Raw genomic sequence first — 22,249 nt, 5'->3', positions numbered from 1 at the left:
CACTGGCCCCTAACAGGACAAGAAGAACAGGACTGAACCTGAAGGACCAGAGAGAAGGAATCTTCCCTGCCTCCGGCTCCTGCTGCGCCGGCTCACAGGCAGCTTGGTGAGCCCGGTAGCCCTGCTCCTACGTGGTTGCTGCCTTCATAGGTTACTGCTCCAGACTCACCTACAGCACCATTAGGATGGGCTTGAGCTCTCTTTGCTTCTTTCCATACCACAAGGTACCCACACTTCTGCATTATGGCCCCCCTACATCTGGATGTCTCCCCTTGCTCCACCGCCACCTCTCTCCCAGCTGCAACACCCCAAACCTCCCCGAGGGCAGAGTTTCCTTAATCCATCATCAGGCAGATTGTATGTATTTTTTTATTTTTTTTCCCTCTGTCTCTTTTTTTTCCCCCGTTTCTGAGTCGCTGTGTCTCCTGCCAACTTTCTGCCTGGCGTGAATTTCTACAACCGAGGGATATAACTCCTGAAAATAAGACACACCGAGAAGGCCTGACACACCACCCCGCACGGAGCCTCCGAGTGGCAGAACCATAATCAAAAGCCAGTCAAGACACCAGGCCACGCTAGCAGCATTCAAGTAAAGCTCTGAGCAAAGCAGCCCTAAGAGGAGAAAGTAAATGGGGGCTCTCTAAACACAGTTGCACAGAACACCCCCCCACCCCGATGCTTTAAATCACTGTACTCTTTACAGTAGCCCTAGCTCGGGTGAGTTATTCCAATATGCAGGAACCCTTTAAAAATAATAATAAAATAAAATATAAAAATTAATGGAAATGGCCAACCTGCCAGGATTTCCTGATAGGAAACCGAGTGCAAAGCCTCCGGGTAATGAAGCCGGTAGCCCTTAGGAACCAGCCTGAGCTCTGCCTGTCATTAACAAGGGTGGGTTTTTTTTTTCAGGGTAAAACTCTCCTGGGCCAAATAACAGGAGACCGATAAACAAAGCTTGTCAACTGCCCTTTCTGACTCACTCTCTCCTGCTCCAGGGTGACTCACTGTCATGTGTGAAAGGCTGCCAGGTCCTGCTTACATGCTCAAACAAGCATGGGTTGTCTGGTGTTAGACATACATTACCTCAGAAGAAGGCGGCTGAAGCTTAACGCTGAGAAGGCAGCCCTGGAAAAGATTCTGCTGACTCAAGGATCTGGACTTCAAGGTATTTCTCAATCCTTTCTGGAAAGTTCAAGGTTGTTGTTAGATTACCACAGAAAACTTAGTCCCAAAGCCACGGTTGAGGGCTTGGCTGACGATCACAGTGTTTTAAAACCAGGACTCACTAGGACCATGAGATTTCACCCAGGTAATTCCTGTAGAGTGAGCCAGACAGCATATTCTAGGTGCAGACAGAAGTAACTGAGACCATGCCTCTTCCAGAGCTGCCTTTTGTCCAAGGGAAACAGCGTGCCAAAGGCAGTCACTCGTTCCTCACTACTCTATGGTAAGATGGTAGCCCCATGGGGCTGCTCTACTTCAGGACACTGTGAGGAACCTACCTTGAATCTGAAGAGAGGCAAACATGGCATGGTGAACATCATCCCTCAGTCTGAGCAGCTCATCAACTGCTTTTGAGGGACGCTGGTAGCTGCTCAGTGCTTCCTTCTCTCTGCAGTGACATAGACCTTGCAGGTAAGTGACAGTGCACGAAAAACTCATTTGCATCCTGGAGCTCTGCTGCCTACCTGAGTCCCTACCTCCACCATTCGGTCTTCTCCTGTCACCCTGGGCCCACCACAGATGTGTAACCCTGTGAATTTTCTGCCCTGGGCACTGCTGGGACTGTTCATAAATCCCAGAGATTAGCAAATACCACAGACTACACTGCCCTGGGGGACTGATGTGGGAAAGGACACTTGTCCCTCATAGAATCACAGAATCTTTGTGGTCGGAAAGGACATCTGAGATCACAGAGTCCAACCATACACACACAAAAGACCCCCCCAGTCTCAGCCACTAGAGCATCATACTCTTTCTAAGGCCCCATACAGTGCCTGTTTGCTTGGACATGCCAAAGCAAGTCACTTTTGCAAGGACTAGTCTACTGGGATGTCAATTCCCAGACCAGAGTGTCACAGACCTCCGGAGATCATCTAGTCCAACCCCCCTGCCAAAGCAGGGCCACCCACAGCAGGTTGCACAGGACCCTCTCCAGGTGGGGTTTGAATGTCTCCAGAGAAGGAGACTCCACCACCTCCCTGGGCAGCCTCTTCCAGGGCTCTGCCACCCTCACAGGAAAGAAGTTCCTCCTCATGTTTAGGTGGAACTTCTTAGATTCAAGTTTGTGCCTATTTCCTCTTATCCTATCCCTGGGCATCACTACCTAATACCTAATATCTAATGAAAAGCTTGACAGAGAAACAGCAGGGCAGAACAGCCTTGTCCAATGGTAAAAGGACCCACCTGACACGTGGAAAACAAGCCAAGGCCACAATGCCACTTAGGCGTTAATATAACACATGCTAGTCTAAGTGAAGCCACTAAATAATAGCTGTGAACCTGCCATTCAAGTGCTATGTCTCAGTAAGGCAGTTCAGGGCTATCCCACAGAAGGGATCTAGTCCCTGGACTCTTGGTTACCCCAGAAGAGGTAAATTTCTTACGACAATTGTGCTGCAAAATTTCATCCTTTTAAAAACTGAGCCACACGCTGCAAGGGAAAATTGTATTCTTTTTATCCAGCATAGATATAGTTTGCTGAAAAACTTCCAATCCAGGACTAACATGTCAAATTTCTGCTGTTAACAATGATGAAAATATTACCTCTCTGGTTTTCTTCCACTTTTAATCATCCACTATTTTTGTCATTGATTCTTATTGACTATGACAAAGCCAGAGTATCATCCTAAATTTTCCTCCTGCTGCTAATGATTAGCATGTACAGATAGTCTTATAGGTAAAATGACACTATTTCTTACCATGAATTCATCTTGTTTCAAGATACTGTCATCCCAACTGCATATTTTAAGTTTGAACATCTAAGATCTGCTTTCCTTCTCGTGTAAAATCAATGAAAAAAATAAATATATATATCTCTCTCATCAAAAAGATAAAATGAAATGAAGACTGGGTGGATATTTTAAATTACAGCTTTTCTCTTTGCTATACTTATTTCACAATGAGTCAGAAATCAGGCTAGATATATCTGAAAATAAAATGAGAGATGCTGGAAATAAAAAAAAGAAGTAAACACAATATATTAAAGATTTCAGAGTAACTCCCTTTAAAAGCAAAATTTCAGCAGCTTTGAGACTGTAGTAAGTCACATCCCCTGATTGCTTTGCTAAACCTTTAGAAAAAGAGGGTTGACATTAAAATCAATAATCATATCGATCTGAGGCTGTTAAAGCCCTTCTCAAATTAAGTCAGTAAAATAATCTTCTCAGAAATAGTGCAACGAAGACATTAAGATCAAGGAAAAATAGTGACAGAACCAGGGATTACAGTCCACGTCTCCAGTCACCCAGTCAAAGCCCTTCTGTGCGACGCTACCCCACCTCTGACAAATTAATTAGGCTTCTTAAGATGCAATTTCAAAGTGATTTACTTATCATCGTGAAACCATGCCACTTGACACTTCTAAGATGATACCACTTCTGCCCGTTGCACCTTCTGCCATTGCTCTTGAGAGCTCAGTGCTCTGACTACTTTTGGGTGGTTCTTAGAGGTGGCAAAGGGAGGTCATTTGTCCGCATGGAGAAACTACTCCTTATTCTTCCTTCTTCCTGTTCTTCCTCTTCCTTTCCCTCCTTCTCCTTCATAGCCTCATCAGACATGTTCATCAAAGACACTAACTCATTGAAAGGAGCTCCAATGATGCCCACCCTAGTAGAAAACATTGTGTTAATCTGCTTGACATTATGAAACACAGGAAAACAGGAGAAAGGGGGACAGATTTGTAACATTTCCTAGGTAAACCAGCAAGGAGCCTTTCCTCCTTAGCTCTCCCCCAAGGGAAAAAACAAATAACCACGCTTACATCCTCAGCACCTTACACACCACGTCATGTATAGCAGCCTTCCAATATCTGAAGGGAGCTACAGGAGAGCTGGGGAGGGACTCTTTATGACAGTGTAGTGACAGGACAAGGGACAATGGTTTTAAATTGGAAGAGGGGAGATTTAGATTAGATACCAGAAAGAAATTCCTTGCTGTGAGGGTGGTGAGACACTGGCCCAAGTTGTCCAGGGAAGTTGTGGCTGCCCCATCCCTGGAGGGGTTCAAGGCCAGGCTGGATGGGGCTTTGAGCAACCTGGTCTGGTGGGAGGTGTCCCTGCCCAGGGCCGGGGGGTTGGAACTGGATGATCTTTATCTAACCATTCTATGATTCTATTACAATTGCAGTTATATTTCAAAAGTACAATGTAGTAACAACATTACTTTTTCAGAATAAAGTACATCGGTAATGTCTGATCAGAAAACTATTAAAATCTAAAGGTCAGGAAAATATAATAAATTGGAATGAATCACGAGAGGGAAAAAAAATAAACAACCCATTTTGATTTTAAGAGGTTTTGATTAGAATCATAGAATCGTCTAGGTTGGAAGGGACCTTAAAGATCATCTAGTCCAACCATCAACCTAACTCAAAGATTAATTTGTGTTCAGATTGATGTTAAAGCCTATTTCCTCTCCCCCAAAAACGAGTACAATGTAGTAACAACATTACTTTTTCAGAATAAAGTACATCGGTAATGTCTGATCAGAAAACTATTAAAATCTAAAGGTCAGGAAAATATAATAAATTGGAATGAATCACGAGAGGGAAAAAAAATAAACAACCCATTTTGATTTTAAGAGGTTTTGACTAGAATCATAGAATCGTCTAGGTTGGAAGGGACCTTAAAAATCACCTAGTCCAACCATCAACCTAACTCAAGATTAATTTGTGTTCGGATTGATGTTAAAGCATATTTCCTCTCCCCCAAAAACATTTCAAAGCTTTAACAAAGCCCTACGATGGGCAGCAGCTGCTTTGCCATCAGCTACCTCTGCAAGTTTCTGATGCTCTGAGGTCAATCACCTAGTCCAACCATCAACCTAACTCAAGATTAATTTGTGTTCGGATTGATGTTAAAGCATATTTCCTCTCCCCCAAAAACATTTCAAAGCTTTAACAAAGCCCTACGATGGGCAGCAGCTGCTTTGCCATCAGCTACCTCTGCAAGTTTCTGATGCTCTGAGGTCTCTGAAGACCTACACTCCTCTTCCTCTCTCATTCTCGTGCAGACCAAACCCTCAGTCCCATGGCCCCTCTCCCCAGGAGGAAGAGTTAGCTGTCCGACAGCCTTCCTCACAGCGCTACCACATCTATTGATGCAGAGAAACAGCCCCTTACTCAGTAGCCAACAATTCGGAGAAGTCCGGCAGGCAGTCACACGTGCAAGACCCAGGGTCTCTGCCCTGACAGTAGTGGTTCTGGGAGAAGTGCTGGGCACTGTCCTTCACTGAGGGCAGCAGCGTGCTGAGCACTGAGGAGCGCTGGTGAATCATGCTGGTTATGGAAGGACGCTTGGGACGGACTTTGCTTGAAAGAAAACAAATGCAGGTGTTAGCTCAGTGTATTCAGGCAGGGCAGGATCCCTCGGGGACTCACCAGTGTGTCCAACGTGTACCTCAGATAGGGCAATTGCACTGTGCTTGCAGCAGCAGTCCGGTCTCCTGCTTTCTGCAAGTCAACATTGTTCCTGTCTCTCGAGGTGGGATCGAACACGTTGGAGTGGAAAAGCCTGCCGATTTCTTCCTGGATCACTTGGAAGTGCTTCCGCCTGAACACAAGCCAAGCCATGTAGCTGCAGAAGTTGTAGAAGCCCTAAATGGAAAACAGAGATCCTCTTTTCACCGGGAAAAGGCCCGGAGTCCCACTGCATCCCAGAGCACGGGTTGGTGTGACTCCACTAAGATGCCAACAACCATTCAGCATTAATCTTTATCAGGCACACATCAGGGAAGATTGGAAAGGATTGTTTTTTTAAAGGTGTGCAGACAAATGAGGCTAGAAACAGAGTTAGCGTAGATGGATTCCATCCTGCTCAGCTCTGAACAATTTGGCTTAGTCTTGCTGCTAGAAACCAAGGAGATAACCTGTGATCACCACCCAGTTTCCCTCAATAATCAATGGAAAGAGACCAATGGGATGAGTCACTCTGTGGGGGTTTCTATCGCGCACGTCTATCTCAAGAGGCAACAATCCACCCTCTGGCTGAGCTTCTCTTTTCTGCATTGGCTGTCACAGCAGCCAAAGAACATGGTCTGACTGGACAGCTATTGTTTGGGCAGCTGCAAGTAGACAAGATCATCCCCACCCTGATTGATGGCAATTATCATCACAGAAAATATTACTACCAAAGATGAACTCACCTCGTCTCACCTCTGCATGTCTGCTTGCTGATTGAAAAAAACTCAAATTTACCTTTTCACTCCTATTTAACACTTGTGATCCCTGGCATCAACCCCCAGTATGTCCAGTCTCTCTGATGAGTCTGGTCTTGAAAAGATGGCATTGCTGGGACTGCTGTGTGCCCTTGGAATTGAGTCCACACTTCCCCTTTTTCGAGGAAAGGCTTCATAGTTTATGAAGTATAAAGCATAATTTGGGCTGAGCTGTTTTGTATCAATTTGCTGAAGCCCTCCTACATAGCGAGCTGCACAAGTGGCTGATGGAGCTGTATGTTGCAGGTCAGAAGAGCTTCTTGGCATCTAGAAATGTCACCAAGGGCAATGGAAATGAAAGAAGGCTGTGAAATCTCCTGCCTACAGAGATGAGGCCAATGATGAGAAGAAACCCACAGACCAGGTTTCCTAGAGGGACCTCAGGCTGTAGTGGGAACTGCCTGGGGTCCAAGAGCCACAGAGGGACTTGAAACTCCCTGGCTGAGGGCTCCGAGGGCAAAAGGCTTGGGCTGGAGGGCAAAGAGATGGCATCTTACAGGGACATCTAGCCCTAGAGGTAAAATTTTATTCTAGATACTCTGCCGAGTAAACTACTGGGGGAACCAAAAAGAAAAAGAGCATTTGGATGTGCAAGGGAGGGACATGCTCTGGGCTGACAGTCACACTCTCCGTGTATCTTGGTGTCTTTCTTACCTCAAAGAAGCTCTGGTCTTTCTGCGACGATGTTTTTCTCCTAAGGCAGTGAACAAGAGCACAAAATTAATAGCAGCAGTCATCCTTCCAGCTCTCTGAACAGAGGACTGAATATCACTCAGGGGGGCTATGCCAAGCCCGCATTTCACCAGGGCAATAAAATTGCTGCTGGTAGATCCTTGTTACTAGCATGCGGAGACCCACTGTCCAAGAGAAAGGCAGGACTTCTGCATTGCCTCAGAAGGAGAAAATGCAAAATGTTGTATGGCTCTGTTAATTAAATCTGGCAGAGAACAAAGCGGGATGTGACGAGCAGGCGAGGCTCCCCTGCTACGCTCTCCAGTCTGAGCTCTCTGCATGGGCCTCTCAAAAGCGGTCAGCGCTGATCTAACCCAGTTCCCACTGAAGTCAATAAAAAACTCTTCCTGCCATCCCTGGCAGAGCAACGAGCAGAGTTACTGAGGGCACAAAGCCAGGCCAATGCTAGAGACAACGAACTTGAAAACCAGGAAGGAGACGCTTGATGCATCTCCAAGAAGAAATGTAGAACATGCCCAAGAACGACAAAGGGCCTTTGTTAAAGACGCAGCAATTTGCCCAGTGGAAGCCTGAGAGATGCTCTCGCCACCCGCTTGAGCTCAGGGATTCTCATACAAAGCCAAATGACTGTACACCATTGAAACAGCCATTAAAGCAGAGGGTGGTGCACACATCCCAGCAGCCACTCAGTTCTCCTGGAGATGGCACAACTCACCCTCATGGAAATGAAAGCAGATTTTCCATGCCAGCCTACAATTCCCCACAGATCTGGCTCGGTCCTGCCAGGTGCACAGGAAAGCCTGTTTCCACATCAACTCACCAGCTCCTGATACATCCCTTATCTTCCTGAGAACATCAAGGGTCTAGGGTATCCTCGTGTACTATCACTCCAGAAACATCAATGCAGAGCAGACTGTGCAGATAGAGCCCTATTGCTCAACTTAGCATCTTCTGACTTTTCTTTATTGATTTTTTTGATCAAGAAGGCCATGTATGTCCCTACCCGGCTCCCACCAGCCATAATCATGCTGACACTTCACATATTGTGCAAGGGAAAAGAAGCTTGACTCTGTGAGCACGGCATGGCCAATTGCCAAAGCAGAACTCCTAGAACAATGCTGATGCTTTTGATTGCTTATGAATTCTGGTAAAGCACTATATTCTGTCTTGAGAACACCAGAGTGGAGAGACCTAAAGTAGGCACAGCTTCTTAAACCTAAATATGAAACCCAGCTTCACCTTTTAACATTACAGAGCTTGAGCAGAGAAACCTATGTAGTGGCCAGCAATGCAAAATAATACTAACATAGTCAAACAAGGCCAGGGGTCTCCATCCTTCTTTCTCCCATTGCTTTCTTCCCTCAGGTGAGATATTAAGCTCAGAGACTTGCTCAGAGTAAAGTTTCCTAAAATAAATGTCGAACTAGGAGGTACCTCCCATGTCTAAGGCACAGCTGCTAATTACCTAGGAAAATACAGAAAGGGTCAGGAAAACATCAAACTTGCCACAAGATTCAGGCGGGACTTGTAAGAGACGTGAGTGAGTGAGCAAAGAGCATCATGTCTGCTAGAACTATAGTAACACTGATTTCTCAGAGCTGCGAGGGGGACGGGGAGAGTTTGTACATAAAAGAGGACATCAGTTTTTTTCAGTGGTGCCCAGGGACAGGACAAGAGGAAATGGGCACAAAACTGAATCTAAGAAGTTCCACCTAAACCTGAGGAGGAACTTCTTTCCTGTGAGGGTGGCAGAGCCCTGGGAGAGGCTGCCCGGGGAGGTGGTGGAGTCTCCTTCTCTGGAGACATTCCAAACCCGCCTGGACACGTTCCTGTGCAACCTGCTCTGGGTGGACCTGCTTTGGCAGGGGGGTTGGACTAGATGATCTCCAGAGGTCCCTTCCAACCCCATGTGATTCCACAGGGGCACATGGGGAAGAAATGCTTCCTTGTGCCATGTAGCAGCTCCTTCCACCACAGCCACGGCGGCGGTAATTGCCTGTGGATCAAGGCAGCCTCAAGGAGCAGAAAGGGCCGGCTCGACTGCGTTTGCGCCGGGGATGCATGCGGCTTCGGGAACACGCTGTGTTTTTCCCATGATGACAAATGCCCATAAGGAAACTGGCACCACGAGAAGGTTGCACAACCCCCATCCACTTAAAAGGAGAAAGCCAGACACACCTATTCCTTCCTCGGCATCGCAGGCACAAAAGGACTGATGCTAACACACACAAATAACAGGTCTGGAGTAACTCTCTCAAATTCCAGTCTGGGATAGTATCAAGATAGGGTTTTAATGCTGCCTTTTACAAATCATGTAAATTGTTCAGATGAAGATGTTCTCCACCTAAGCCTCTTTTTTTTAAACTTTCAGAGAAAACCTTTACATCAATAATTTCATATGAACACATAGACTTTTGGCAGATCTGGAAGGGAAAGCAGTTTACCAACATAGTATAAGATTTCATTAAAATGTTGAATTATATTCTATGCTGAATTAGAACAAAAAGCAAAAGCTTCAACACCATCATGAACCCATAGTTGGGTTATAAGAAAATATAGTAAAACCGAGGGTGGTACATTATCAATAATTCCGCAGCTTTTCAATCAAAACATTTTTCAGGTTAACAAAAAAAAAAAAAAGACAACTCACCAAAGGTAACCCTCATCACAGTTTCTGTTTTGATGAAGGAACTATCCCATGCAAAAACATGTGTGCTCAAAAAATCCCTAACCATCTTTTACAAACTGGAGTGTTAATCAGTTCTGTCCCTTAGCTCTTGTTTTTGGCAGTTCATATAATGGTCTGGGAGGATCCAGATAACATTTAAGGCTACACTGAGTCAGCCTGGAAAAAGATTATATTTATATAATTACAGTATGGTATGGGAAGTGCCATATATTATACACGCTCAGCATTAGACTAACTCTGAAGTCAGCTACTGCCACTCTGCCATGAGTAACACAGTGAGGTCTCTCTTCATACAGCAGCTTACATCATGAAGGTTTTAAGACACAGCTCTTTTCTAGCCTTTTTTTGTGTTTTCACAGCCTGGACACCAATATCCCAGCCCACTTCCAGACTCTCACCCCTACTGTGATGGAAATATTAAAGAACACGGTTTCTTCTTTCAGCTCTCTGCTCTCATTCCCACCCTGCTGAGTTTTTGCCACTAGACCTTTTCCTTGTCTCAATCTTGGACATTCTGGGAATGAGCAAGTGGAAAGGCAGCAGAGCTAACTAGCTGAGTATCTTGCATTCAAGCCGTTCTTGCATTCAAGTTACTTTCTGCAATAAGTTCCTCTGACACTAGGGCCACCCAGCAGAAATAAAGAAATGCTGTCATGACCCTCTGCGTCCAAACCAGCGATGAGGTGAAGAAGATGCCTCTGCCCAGCAGGAATCTGGGAGCAGGGATTTGGCACAGAAGGCTGCTCCCGGGAGCGCCCGGTGAAATGCCAGGATGCAGAGGGAACTCATTCTTAATTCTGAGGGTCCAGCACCTTGTGGGATGGGGCACACTAAAAGGAAAGCCCCGTTGGGACAACAGTTTCAACTCCCCTTCGACTCCATCATTACACGGGTTACCTTCTCCCCTTGATTAGAAGGAAACCAAGGTTTCCCCACCCCAGCCAGGAGCAAGGCTGCCCTGAACAGTGTTGCAAGAAGGCAGGTGAATGTTTGTGACTCCTCTGAGGGACTGGCAGCAGTTTCACACTGACTGAAAAAAAAAAAAAATGCCTGGAACTGCTCTGAGAAGATCCCATGGGACTGGGGTGCTTGGTGGGGACTGCCAGCTCTTTTCGACTTCCAGGGAAAGGGAACACTGTGCAGGAAACATGGCTGAGGGAAGAATTCCTAACACTAGCATGGGTGTTATCTCTGTGTCATTACATTCTCCTTCCACTAACCATTTTTTTGTGGTGCTTATCTGCTGGCCAGCGTTAAACCACAACAACTTCATCACCTGTTAAAACTCCCCTTTTCTTGTCCTCATCATTCCCTTGATTTCTCTGCCTTTTCAAACACCCTTCCACCCCACCCTCTCCTGTCTTCTTCAGGTTCTTTCCTGCTCAGAGCTAGGAGTCCTACACTTCCAATGCTGAAGCACAAACTCTTCTCATCTCTACTCCACTTGCTGCCCTTCAGGAACACGGTCTCCTTCACTTGTTAGACTACTCTTATGCTATCTCAGACTTGGAAATTTATGCAGGGAGCAGTGGCAACCAGCAGATACATAACCATGTACTTTCAAAACTTAGTAAGTATAAGTGGTAGGGGTAAGATCCAGGGCTGGCATTCCTTTTTGGCCTGCTGACTTTCATGTTGAACCCATCAAAGTTTCCTGTCCTGTATATCTAGCAAGGCTTCCGCATACCAGGGCTAGAGCTTTCCAGTCTGGTATCCAGAGCTCCTGTGCAACTTGTTGTGGCCAGATCAGCTGGCAACAGCTCACCCGAAACACTCTTGGAGTTACTTAACAGGTAGAGCTGCAAGATGAGAACACTTCTCTGTCTCATGCTCTCATAGCCCTCAGTAACTCCGTAGCTCAGAAGATGTTTGTTACCCTGGGCATTCACTCAAGTCATTCAACAGGGACCTTGGGCTGCTGTGGTCCTTGACACAGTGAGGGTCCCCAGAAGGGAAAGCTTTCCTTGGCTTACCTTCCACTAGGCACATGGTGCTGCCGTGCCATGCCTCGTTCAAGGATAAGGTTAGAGTACACCTTGGCCAGGTGAATCCTAGCCACCAATAACTTTGCCAACACGTTCTCCATTTCTTTCTTCTCTACAAAGATCATTGTCCTGTTTAAAACAAAAAGGAAGAAAAGTTTTCAGGGAAGGTGCCTTGGACAGAAGGGATGCTAGAAAGAGTGAGAAGTTCCTGAGAAGTACCACTACCCCTCTGCAGCAAGGCTGGGCTCAGATGTTTCCAACTGCAGCTTGGCAAATGCCGGTGGGGCCACAAAGCCTGGGGCTCGGACGCAGACAGTCTCTCTTGCCCTGCACAACTTTAAAAGCTGCATGCCCATAACCTGTCAGGTTGCCGCCTTTGATCCTGCACTGCTTATGAATCCTTCTAGCAGCCTGCATGAAAATCCTGGGGGTGCATTTAGATATCTGTGGGTGCAGGCTCTGTCAGCGGGTGGCCTGGAGCGGTGGGTCTGGCTCATTGAGAGACAGCACTTACTTCTCTTCAAAAAGGCACATGAAGCGCTTTTGGGACTGCCTCTAAGCAGGAATGGCTAAAACCGCAAACCTGTATTTTGAACCAACTCAGATCAAACACAAAGGGAAATGCCAAACCAAAGAGCTTTCTGTTTCCTCTGCTTCCCCTGTAATCCAACCCGACTGTCTCCCGGTGCCTGGGAGCGCTGCCGGCCAAAAAGTTACCAGCCTCCTTTCACACTCAAGAGAGTTGGGTTGGTTTTTTTTTTTTTTTATCTGTCCCATCCCTGATGGCCTCCAGCTCTAAAGCTTCCTACACAACCCACCTTTAATAAATTAGGACAATTACTCTGGGCTTCTCAGGCATAATTGCTAATAAAATTCAGCAGATTTTCCTCAAAAGACATGAAAGGGTTGGAAGCAGAAACAAACAGAAACTAAAGGGGAAAGAAAATGCAGGACAGAAATAATAGCCCTTGTTCCATTCATGTCTCATCCGCCACTGCTGAGTTTTTGTTCTTAGAGTCACATATTTCAGAAGTGAGTACTCCCAAGCTGTCTCCGATGAGAGAATGCCTCATCTCCACTGCTTTGGAAAACTGGTTGGTTGGTTTTGAAGTTAGTTACAAGATCGTCCTGAACCCAGAAGCCAGGAAAGCTTCAGACTTGGATTTACAAAAAATCGAAGTTCAAAAAAAAAATCAAAAGTCACAAGAAGACAAAGATGTCCATATCCATCCTGACATTCTCTGATAGGAACCCCTTCCAATACTTTCTTTTCAAAAGAAAGTTTAATGCACAGAAGCAATGACTTCTGAAGCCAGGGTGGTCTTAGACATTCTCTTGAGGCACTGTGGACACTGATACTTCTGCACGATCTAGGTTCAAGACAGTTGAGGAGCTATTCAGACCATCAGGGCTGGCTTTCTGTGGACAACAGTAGTCCCAACAGATGAGTTAGGCATCTCTCATAGGCAGCCCAACTGGCAGGAACCCCAAAAAACATCAACCAGGAGCAGGAATAACCAGCACCGTTTTCTGTGTTACTGGGTTATCACACAGGGTCTACAAGAAGAGCAGCTCGAGGACTGCACAGCCGTTGGATGTGTCTGTCATATAGGAACGTCAGGCTGATAAATGACTCGGCGAGTCACCAAACCCAGTCTCCAAATAATCTGTCTGTCAGATTAAGCGGGAGCAAATTATAGGTGTCACTAACGAGGCACATGAAATGGTATCGGCATGTCTTGCCTCCAGTCTGTCTCTACTTGTGGCACACAGCCAGCACTACACAGGAAAGCAAAAAAGCCTATGAAACTAAATTACATCCTGGAGGAAGGGGAAGGAAGTTTCCTTCCCAAGCAGGCAACTAGCAACAGCCCTGAGCACGGGATTTATGTGGGATAGATATGGGGAAACTAATGGCTACGCAATCTTCTTTCACATTCTCTCAAATACATCAGCATATCACAAACCCAAGGATTCTTATCACAGGTGTAATTTTATGTCATTATGACTCTATTATGTAGTTATAAAATCCCTTTCACAAGCTCATGGAGCTCCACCTTCAGAAAAAAAAAAAGTAGCTTTCTTGCCTGCCCCCACTACTTCCTACTGGACAACCATTCCAGAACCTTACTCCACAGGAGGAAAAAGACAGTCTTTGCTACATTTGATTTGAAACATAGCACGTTCCAAGTTTGGAATTAGACCAAATGGATAATAAAGGAAATAGGAGGTCTTGAACAGGGAAAGAAAATGCAGTGTCAGAAAACTCTTCACATCGTGATTAATATCTCTCTGCTTCACCAAGTCAGCTAAGATGCTAGAACAATTTAGGATGAAGTTAAATATTAAATAGGAATTGAAAATGCCATAAAATGTCATTTTATTTTCCTTTCCTGCATTTACACTTCAGCAGATCAATATCCTGACTTCCTGCTTCTGCACGGTGTCTCTTTAAGCTGCTCTGATGTTACACTGCGTACAGGTAATCCTGACAAGCCAGCCACTTCCCTTCAGGGAAGGTAACGAATGTATATAAAACAGTATTGTAGAATAACATCCCTTTGGGAAGCAGAGAGTCAGGATATATTTCCCACCAGCAGGCAGGGGTCAGTTTGGGAGCGCTGCATGCCAGAACACACTGCAAAGTCTCTCTTGGCAGGATTTATCCAGTGCTTGCTTATAGCTGATACCTACTAACTGGAGTCCCCCGGATCTAGGAAACATAACCCTATCTTGCAGGAGCTCCAAACTCCTCTTTGTTTCAGTCTGTTTCTGTCTTTGCCACACCAACAGATGATATGAGCCGTTTTGAGATGTCACAGCCCACAGAGTGGCCTCCTTGTCCTTTACCAGCCCGGAGCACCTCAGCTGAATCTATGACTTTTGTGTATGAAACTATGCTGGTGGTTTTCTTTATTTATGAATTATTCCTTGCACAATGAAAGAAATACCTGTCTATCTATGGATATAGAACAAATCAATTCCTTAAGGGCAGCGATCCTCCAACAGTCTTTTCTTCAATCCAGATAAGTCATCCCCTTTTTCTATCAAGGGCTTCACAAACTGTGAAGTAATTTAAGAAAACGGTCGATCACTTTCCAGAGACTATTGCAGACTCCAGAAAATCATTGAAGTTTCTTACAACCATAGTTCTTAACTCTGCAATGCCTTCTCTCAAGGCATATAACCCTCTAACACAGCAGCTCCTAAACTACGCCCCTGGCATCGCCACTTCCACTCTGCAAGGCAGCCAAGTGTGGTCACACACCCTTACCCGGGAACTGCTTTCCTAGCAGATATTCCTCGTGTTGTAACACGTTTCCAGCGCCTAAGAGTCATCTGAACCTGCTTTGCCAAGTATTTAGAAATGAAGTCTCAAAGCAATGTGACCCACAGCACAAGTTAACACCCAGCAGATTCAGTTGGGACTATTCGGTGCCCTGTATTGCAGGCAAAGATGACTGGATGCTAATGTTATTGCTGGGAAATGGCATTAAGGGAGGGGTAATTCGATCCAGGGCACTCGCACAGATTTAACCTTGGTGGTAGCAGTAGAGATTTATTCAAATTGCAGCATTACCTTGAGAAGCCAAATTATTTGGTGACTGATTCCAGATTTGCTCGGGCAAGCTCTGTGCACTTACACCCCTAAAGACTTGTACTCACGAAATCAAGGATCTGTGTTTCTTTTCCAGGGCGAGCTTTTCGAGGTAAAAAGATAGGTAGAAGAGCAGGGCCATGAGGAACTCGTCTATTTTCTCATTCCTAAATGGAAGGTAGAAAGGTGACTGTGAAGTCTGCTGATTCGGGTTGACATAGCGCTTAGAGACACAGTTTAGTAACATGGGGACGTCTTTTGTACAGTTTTCTTTTGTGTTTTGTTTTGTTTTTTCATCAGAGTTAGGATGATGGTTGGACTAGATGATCCTAAAGGTCCCTTCTGACCTAGAAGACTCTATGATTCTATGATTTGCAGATAGAGACACCACCAGACCGTTAGGAAAAAGAACAATGTCTCTGCTCAAGGACCTGCATTATACCAAATATTAGCTAGACGGCTGAGACCCATTTGTAGGAAGCACTTCCCCCCACACTAAAACATTAAAGGCTTTTAGAGAATTATTAACAGAGTCTAATAAACGCGCTGAAGAGTGGATTGAATTGAATATTACCAGGCACACATCCAAGAAGCATGTTTTCTGCACTGAACATGCTGGAAGAGTGGCATTCATATTCAAAGGAAAAGGGGGACAACTAGGACACCTCTTCCCTTATGAAATGACAGTGCCATGAAGGCTTAACAAGGTCTACAGATGCATGCAGCCACTGTGCAGCCCTGGTGATCCCAGGGGTATGCCTCTGAGATGTAATGCTCCACCTGCTGCCTCCTTGCTTTTAGCCTATAGAGAATCACAGAATCCCATAGGGTTGGAAGGGACCTCTGGAAATCATCCTGCACTTGCCTTTGTTGAAGTTCATCAGGTTCCTCTTTGCCCAACTCTCCAGCCTGTCCAGGTCTTGCTGTATGGCAGCACAGCCTTCCATCATGTCAACCACCCCTCCCAGTTTTGTATCATCAGCAAAGTAATGCTTGGCTGACATCAGAAGTAATGCTGATAAGTGACAGCAGCAAATAATGAGCCCTGTAGCTCCGACGGGAACTGCAGCAGCACAGGAAGGTGGCCCAGATTCCCAGCCCTGTTGGCACTCCTGGTGCACACAGTGCTGCGGATGCACTGGCCAACATGGAATTTAACTTAGAGTAAAATGGATAACAACCTTCGGATATTTAAGCCCAAGTTCCCGGCTTCCTTTAGGTAACAGAGTGGAAGGCTTTCAAACACACCACAGGATTATTTCTCTGCACGTGTTTTAATGGTTTCACATTGGAAGAGGGGAGATTTAGATTAGATACCAGAAAGAAATTCTTTGCTGTGAGGATGGTGAGACGCTGGCCCAAGTTGCCCAGGGAAGTTGTGGCTGCCCCATCCCTGGAAGTGTTCAAGGCCAGGCTGGATGGGGCTTTGACCAACCTGGTCTGGTGGGAGGTGTCCCTGCCCAGGGCAGAGGGGATGGAACTAGATGATCTTTAAGGTCCCTTCTAACTTTAACCATTCTACAATTCTATGTTGAGGACAAACATACATTTGGTATTGTTTCCCACTGAACCTCCCAGGTGAGAGATTTTAAACCTCTGATATTTCATATCCCACTTCACACACGCCCTGGTGCATCCACTACCGGCTACACACACTTAATTCCTGAAACAAACTCTAAATGACATACCCTGAGACTGCTGCAAATGATAGCATGGGATGTGACTCATTTGCTTCTTTCAAAAGCAATGCAGCATCTGAAAACATACAGAGGAGAAATACAGTATTTCCTCAAAAAATTGCTAGCGTTAGTAGAAAAAGCTTCCTAACTCATATGGGCGATGCCTTGCTGACATGAAATACCAGCAGTTACTCACGTTTGACATCATCCAACGTCACATATTCATGTTGTACCCTCTTTGACAGCCCATGCAATTTTCCTTCGGTGTCAGCCAGCCTTCTTTCAGGAAGCATTGCACTGCACTCCTCTTGGAAGACGCTAGTGGTTGACCAACACATGACATTTAAGGACACACTGTTAATTCCAGTCTGAGGATATTAACATTATCTACCTGGCATGTAGTCTCTTCATTGCACTCAGTTTCAAAGGGACAGGCAGGGAAATGTGTTTGGCAGGTCTCCTGAACTAACTTTCAACTACTACAACCACAAAACAGGCCAGGGTTGTCGGGAGAAATAGGACATTTCAGCTCTAAGGTTGCGTCTGAAGATGCTCTTTTAGTTGCTAATATAATAAATTGTGACTACATTATTTAGATCAAAGAGGTTTTAAGTAATGGATGAAAGTCAGCTGTACCGTGTTGTGAATTTATAAAAGTATTAATAATAATAATAATAACACTTTAATCTTTGAAGTGCCCTACACAGATGAATTAATTACCTCACAATACTCTTTAGGGTAGATGAGAATTATTACCTCGTTCTGAGCGATCTGGAAACAGCAACAAAGATGCTGAATGACTTTACCAAAGTCATACCAGGCCAGTGCCTGAGCTAGCATTCAACACCAGGCATGTCTGGCTCTGTTTTTATGTTCTGACCACTCACCTACCCTGTTGAAATGACAGCTGGCTTCCTCTTTCCCCTGCTTTGTTCAGACACGATCTTCAGACAACGGATGAAAATATTCTCACCCAAATGATCACATTTCTATTTGAGCTAGGCTGCTCATATTGAAATACCTCTTTAATGCCTTGACATGCATTTCCTGAAAGTGAGTATTTTTTCTTTCCTTAGAGTTTCCCTCAGCTGCTGGTTTTGAGCTGAAATATAGAGTATAAGCATACAGAAGTACAAGTTTAAACAAAGAAGTCAACATCTCATGATACAAAGGCATATCTATTTTGGCCTCTAACTGACACTAAGAAAACAACTGGGTTTTGGAGAGGTCAATGTGAGACATTGCTTTCAAGAACACAGGAGCAAAGAGTGAAGGGGCTTCCTCAGGTCCTCCTGCTCTGTCTCCTGCCACCATACACGCTGCACCATGTAAAGCCTTCAAGCAATCAGTGTCTCAATTGGCTTTAGGAAGATTTTAAATGCAAACTGCTCTGTTCCAGAGCTTTTCTTTGGGATCATTGAGGGCAGAGACAGGCAGAGGTCACCAGGGAGCTCACGCCTCTCCCTGGAGAGCTACCAGGCAGAGTCAGCAGCGTTCCCAAGCCCAATAGAGAAGTTGGTTGGAGCTGCTGAGACACAGACCATGAAAGGCACCTGCAGTAGTCGTATGACCAGGAGAGAGGTGAGCAGCCTGGCTCCACCATGACAAAGGCTGGGGAAATGACTGTCCCACCACTGCCCTGCCTGCCCCGCACTTGAGAAGAGAGCAGGAGGAATACAGTCCGGCTGTTGGTTTGTTTTTTATATAAAGCCTCAATTCACAGCTGCCAGAGGAATTCAAAGCACAGTTACGTGCACTTTGTCCCCTGCAGAGCTGTGGTTTCCCTGAAGGTTTGCAGTCCTCCAGTGTTCACTATTGCACGGGGTTATATCCAACATCAGCAACAGGGAACATCGGTCTGTGGACCTTCACGTATAGACACCTGGGGTGGCATTCGAACCATAGATTCATTCCGCTTGGGAAAGACCCTTGGAATCATCGAGTCCAACCATCAACCCCACTCTACATACAGTACCCGTACACCATATCCCCCAACACCACATCTAAAACCACACCAGAATTACAGAATCACATGGGGTTGGAAGGGACCTCTGGAGATCATCTAGTCCAACCCCCCTGCCAAAGCAGGTCCACCCACGTTGCCCAGGAACCTCTCCAGGTGGGTTTTGCAGTTGATGCTCGGGTAAAACAATATCAGACTCTGATTTTACCTTACTTGGAACTGCTGTATCAGGACCTAAACCTGCATAATTTGAAACTAAACATCATTCTTTTACCTTGCAAATTCAAGAGTGTTAGTATCATCCTTCCAGTACCACACACCTGGAGTTACTTGTATCTTCTGCAAGAAAACAGCATACAGAGTACACGTCATAAATCTATACTCGATGTTCTCAGCCCAGTTCAACAAAATATTTATAATGCAAGCACTTTGCAAATGGGCCACTTTCTATCTTTCTTAAGTCTGCTTTTCACCCAGATGTTGTTGGTTTGTGAGCTGTTGAACAGAAGTTCTCTGAGATTAAAGGGTGACAGCATAAGAAAGAAAAATGGGTATTTGTCCTTTTTTATGTCTTCCAGGATATGCATAAATAATTGAAAGTTTGCTAAAGAACACCAGTTCTTTGATTGTCAGTGAAACAATAAAGACCAAGAAATCAAATAGAGTCATGCATTAAACAATACATTGGTTTTATATGGGGTTTTTTTTATAATATTTATGTAACTGTAGAGACTAAGTATCAGGAGAAAGGAAATCTTTGTTTAAAAATGGAATATGTTATGCACTTTCCTGATATTCTGAGAACTTTACATAAACACCAGATAGACCTTTCAGGGGACACTGGACAAGACTACTAGAAACACCATTTACAGTATCTATATTTTTTTTTTAAATTCATACAAAAAATAAGATCTATGAGTCATCTCTTAATTAACAAAATACACTATTATTTGCAGGTCACCTTTAAAGCAAAATTACTCTTATTGCTGAAATCCTTCTGCCTACAAATTTAAATTGAGTGTAACATTAAGGCTTTCTGTGACTTTTTGCCAGGTACCATTCAACCAGCCAGCCACGAGGATCTCACAAATTCTTGCTCAATCTAATTTGGTAGTAGAGCACCGGGTACAGGACACCAGGGTAATTTCACACCAGCAGCCCATGCGATGGTTAGACCAGGGAGATGAATATTAGGAAACCATGGCTCTAGTCCTTTCACAAAAAAAAACTAATGGTTGTTTCAACATGTTTGTTCTGGTCTTCGGTTTCAGCTTCGTAAGGGCTACAAAGATGATGAGGGGCCTGGAGCATCTCGCTCATGAGGAGAGGCTGAGGGACTTGAGGCTTTTTAGTCTGGAGAAGAGAAGGCTGAGGGGGGATCTGATCAATGCTGATAAATATTTAAAGGGAAGGTGTCAAGAGGATGGGGCTGGTCTTTTTTCAGGGGTTCCCAGGGATAGGACAAGAGGAAATGGGCACAATCTTGAATGTAAGAAGTTCCACTTAAACAAGAGGAGGAACTTCTTTCCTGTGAGGGTGGCAGAGCCCTGGGAGAGGCTGCCCAGGGAGGTGGTGGAGTCTCCTTCTCTGGAGACATTCAAACCCACCTGGACACGTTCCTATGCAACCTGCTCTGGGTGGCCCTGCTTTGGCAGGGGGGTTGGACTAGATGATCTCCAGAGGTCCCTTCCAACCCCATATCATTCTGTGATGCTGGTTTAAAACTCTTCGATGAAAGGGTCCACACAAACGCTGTACCTTTGTGTTACATACAAAGGATTATGAACCATGAAAGAAAAATAGAAAAAGTGGTAGGCATGGCATAGCAAGGCCTACCAAAGCATCACAGTAAGGAGAAAATACCACTCCTCTGCCTTCAAAATGCCTCTCAGCTGCTTCTCAGTAATACAAACGGCTGAATGTCTGTTCCTGGCCACCCTGCTCCCTGGCTGGGTTGGTGGGACAGGTCCCTGCTCCCTGGCCACCCCATGGGTCCTCCCGTGGCCCCCGGGACCTGCTGCAGAAGCAAACGCAAACAGCAGCGAGAAGAAGGAGCTGAGAAAGGTGAGGAGACTCACAGGTAGCATGGTGCTTGCCTGGGACACCACCAGGTGCGTGGAGGATAAGGCAGGCACTGTTGACAGCAGTATCCTGGAGACAGCCTGCTGTCCCCTAAGAACTGCAGATCCTGGTAAGGATCCTGGTACAGCACTGTGGACTGGGACTCATAGTCTGTGTGCTTTGCTCCTTCCCAGCTCTGCCAAGCAGCCTCCCCGGGGAACATTTCAGTCCAAACAGGGAAAATTAAGTGCTTTCCATGCGATGACATCTCCACAGCCCCTCATTTGGGCTTCTGTGCTCTCTGACAGCTGGGAGCTGCACAGGTTTTCCTGGTTATTGGCCCAGGGCTGGCAGAAGCACCTGGTCCCTCTGGTATGGGCACTGATGTCTGTATCATGTTAAAACATGCTTTAGTTTGGGACTTCACAAGGTTTACAAGCGTATCTACCAGGTCGCCGGCCTGTGACCCGACCTACATCCATCCATGAGCAATCAGCTCAAGATTTGCAAGTTGCCCCTGGAAATAATTCCCGTCCGTTCAGGCAGGTCACTTAAGGTCATGACTTTGAGGGAGAAGTTGTGATCTTCGGGATGTCGCCAAGCATTTGCTTTTTGCAAGCGGAGGATCTCTCATACTCAGCAGTCACAGCGGATCAGTGTCATGTCTAACTGGTAATCATTAGATCGCACCCAAAAATCGGTCCAAGTTGTATCGACAAAAGCACTTTTTCCCAGTAGGAGTCAAGTTTCCATGAAGGGTGAGGTCTCACATTGCAGCTAAGCCAACCTTAATAGCTGGTTGTTGATGGAAGAGGCATTCTTCCTGCCATCAAAGTTTTCCCATCATTTATTTTCGTGTTGATTCTTTATCTTCTCTGTCCCCACAGCAAGGCGGCTCCCCAAACTGTCAAAACCAGTAATCCGGCAAAAATTAATGGGAAGCTTTCTATTGAGTTAGCATTTTACACCAGTTCATGGTGGAGTCAGAGAAGGGCCAGGGAAGATGCAGAGAAAGGTAATGGGACAGGGAGGACTCCACCTCTCAACAGACCAGGCCAGCTATAAGGCAAAAACCAGCCACAATCTAGGAATATTTTGTTAGTACAGATGCACTAAGCCAGCATGTACTTTGAAGAGATGAAA

General features: G+C 45.4%; 1 protein-coding gene across 1 annotated transcript; it reads right to left on the bottom strand.

Moving 5' to 3' along the window:
• Positions 1 to 2,534: 2,534 nt before the first annotated feature.
• On the bottom strand, positions 2,535 to 21,132 carry PPP1R36 (protein phosphatase 1 regulatory subunit 36). The gene is made up of 11 exons (XM_014951575.1): positions 21,124 to 21,132; positions 19,320 to 19,384; positions 18,104 to 18,184; positions 17,279 to 17,400; positions 17,092 to 17,158; positions 15,472 to 15,570; positions 11,794 to 11,934; positions 7,093 to 7,132; positions 5,622 to 5,818; positions 5,345 to 5,533; positions 2,535 to 3,831 (listed from the first exon to the last, which is right to left on the bottom strand). The coding sequence occupies exons 1-11, from the start codon at positions 21,130 to 21,132 to the stop codon at positions 3,651 to 3,653; spliced, it is 1,191 nt and encodes a 396-aa protein (XP_014807061.1). The 3' UTR covers positions 2,535 to 3,650.
• Between the last annotated feature and the right edge of the window lie 1,117 nt (positions 21,133 to 22,249).

The sequence above is a fragment of the Calidris pugnax genome, unplaced genomic scaffold (assembly GCF_001431845.1).
Source record: "Calidris pugnax isolate Ruff unplaced genomic scaffold, ASM143184v1 scaffold183, whole genome shotgun sequence".
NCBI lineage: Eukaryota > Metazoa > Chordata > Aves > Charadriiformes > Scolopacidae > Calidris > Calidris pugnax.
This window is presented reverse-complemented; position numbering and strand designations above follow the sequence as displayed.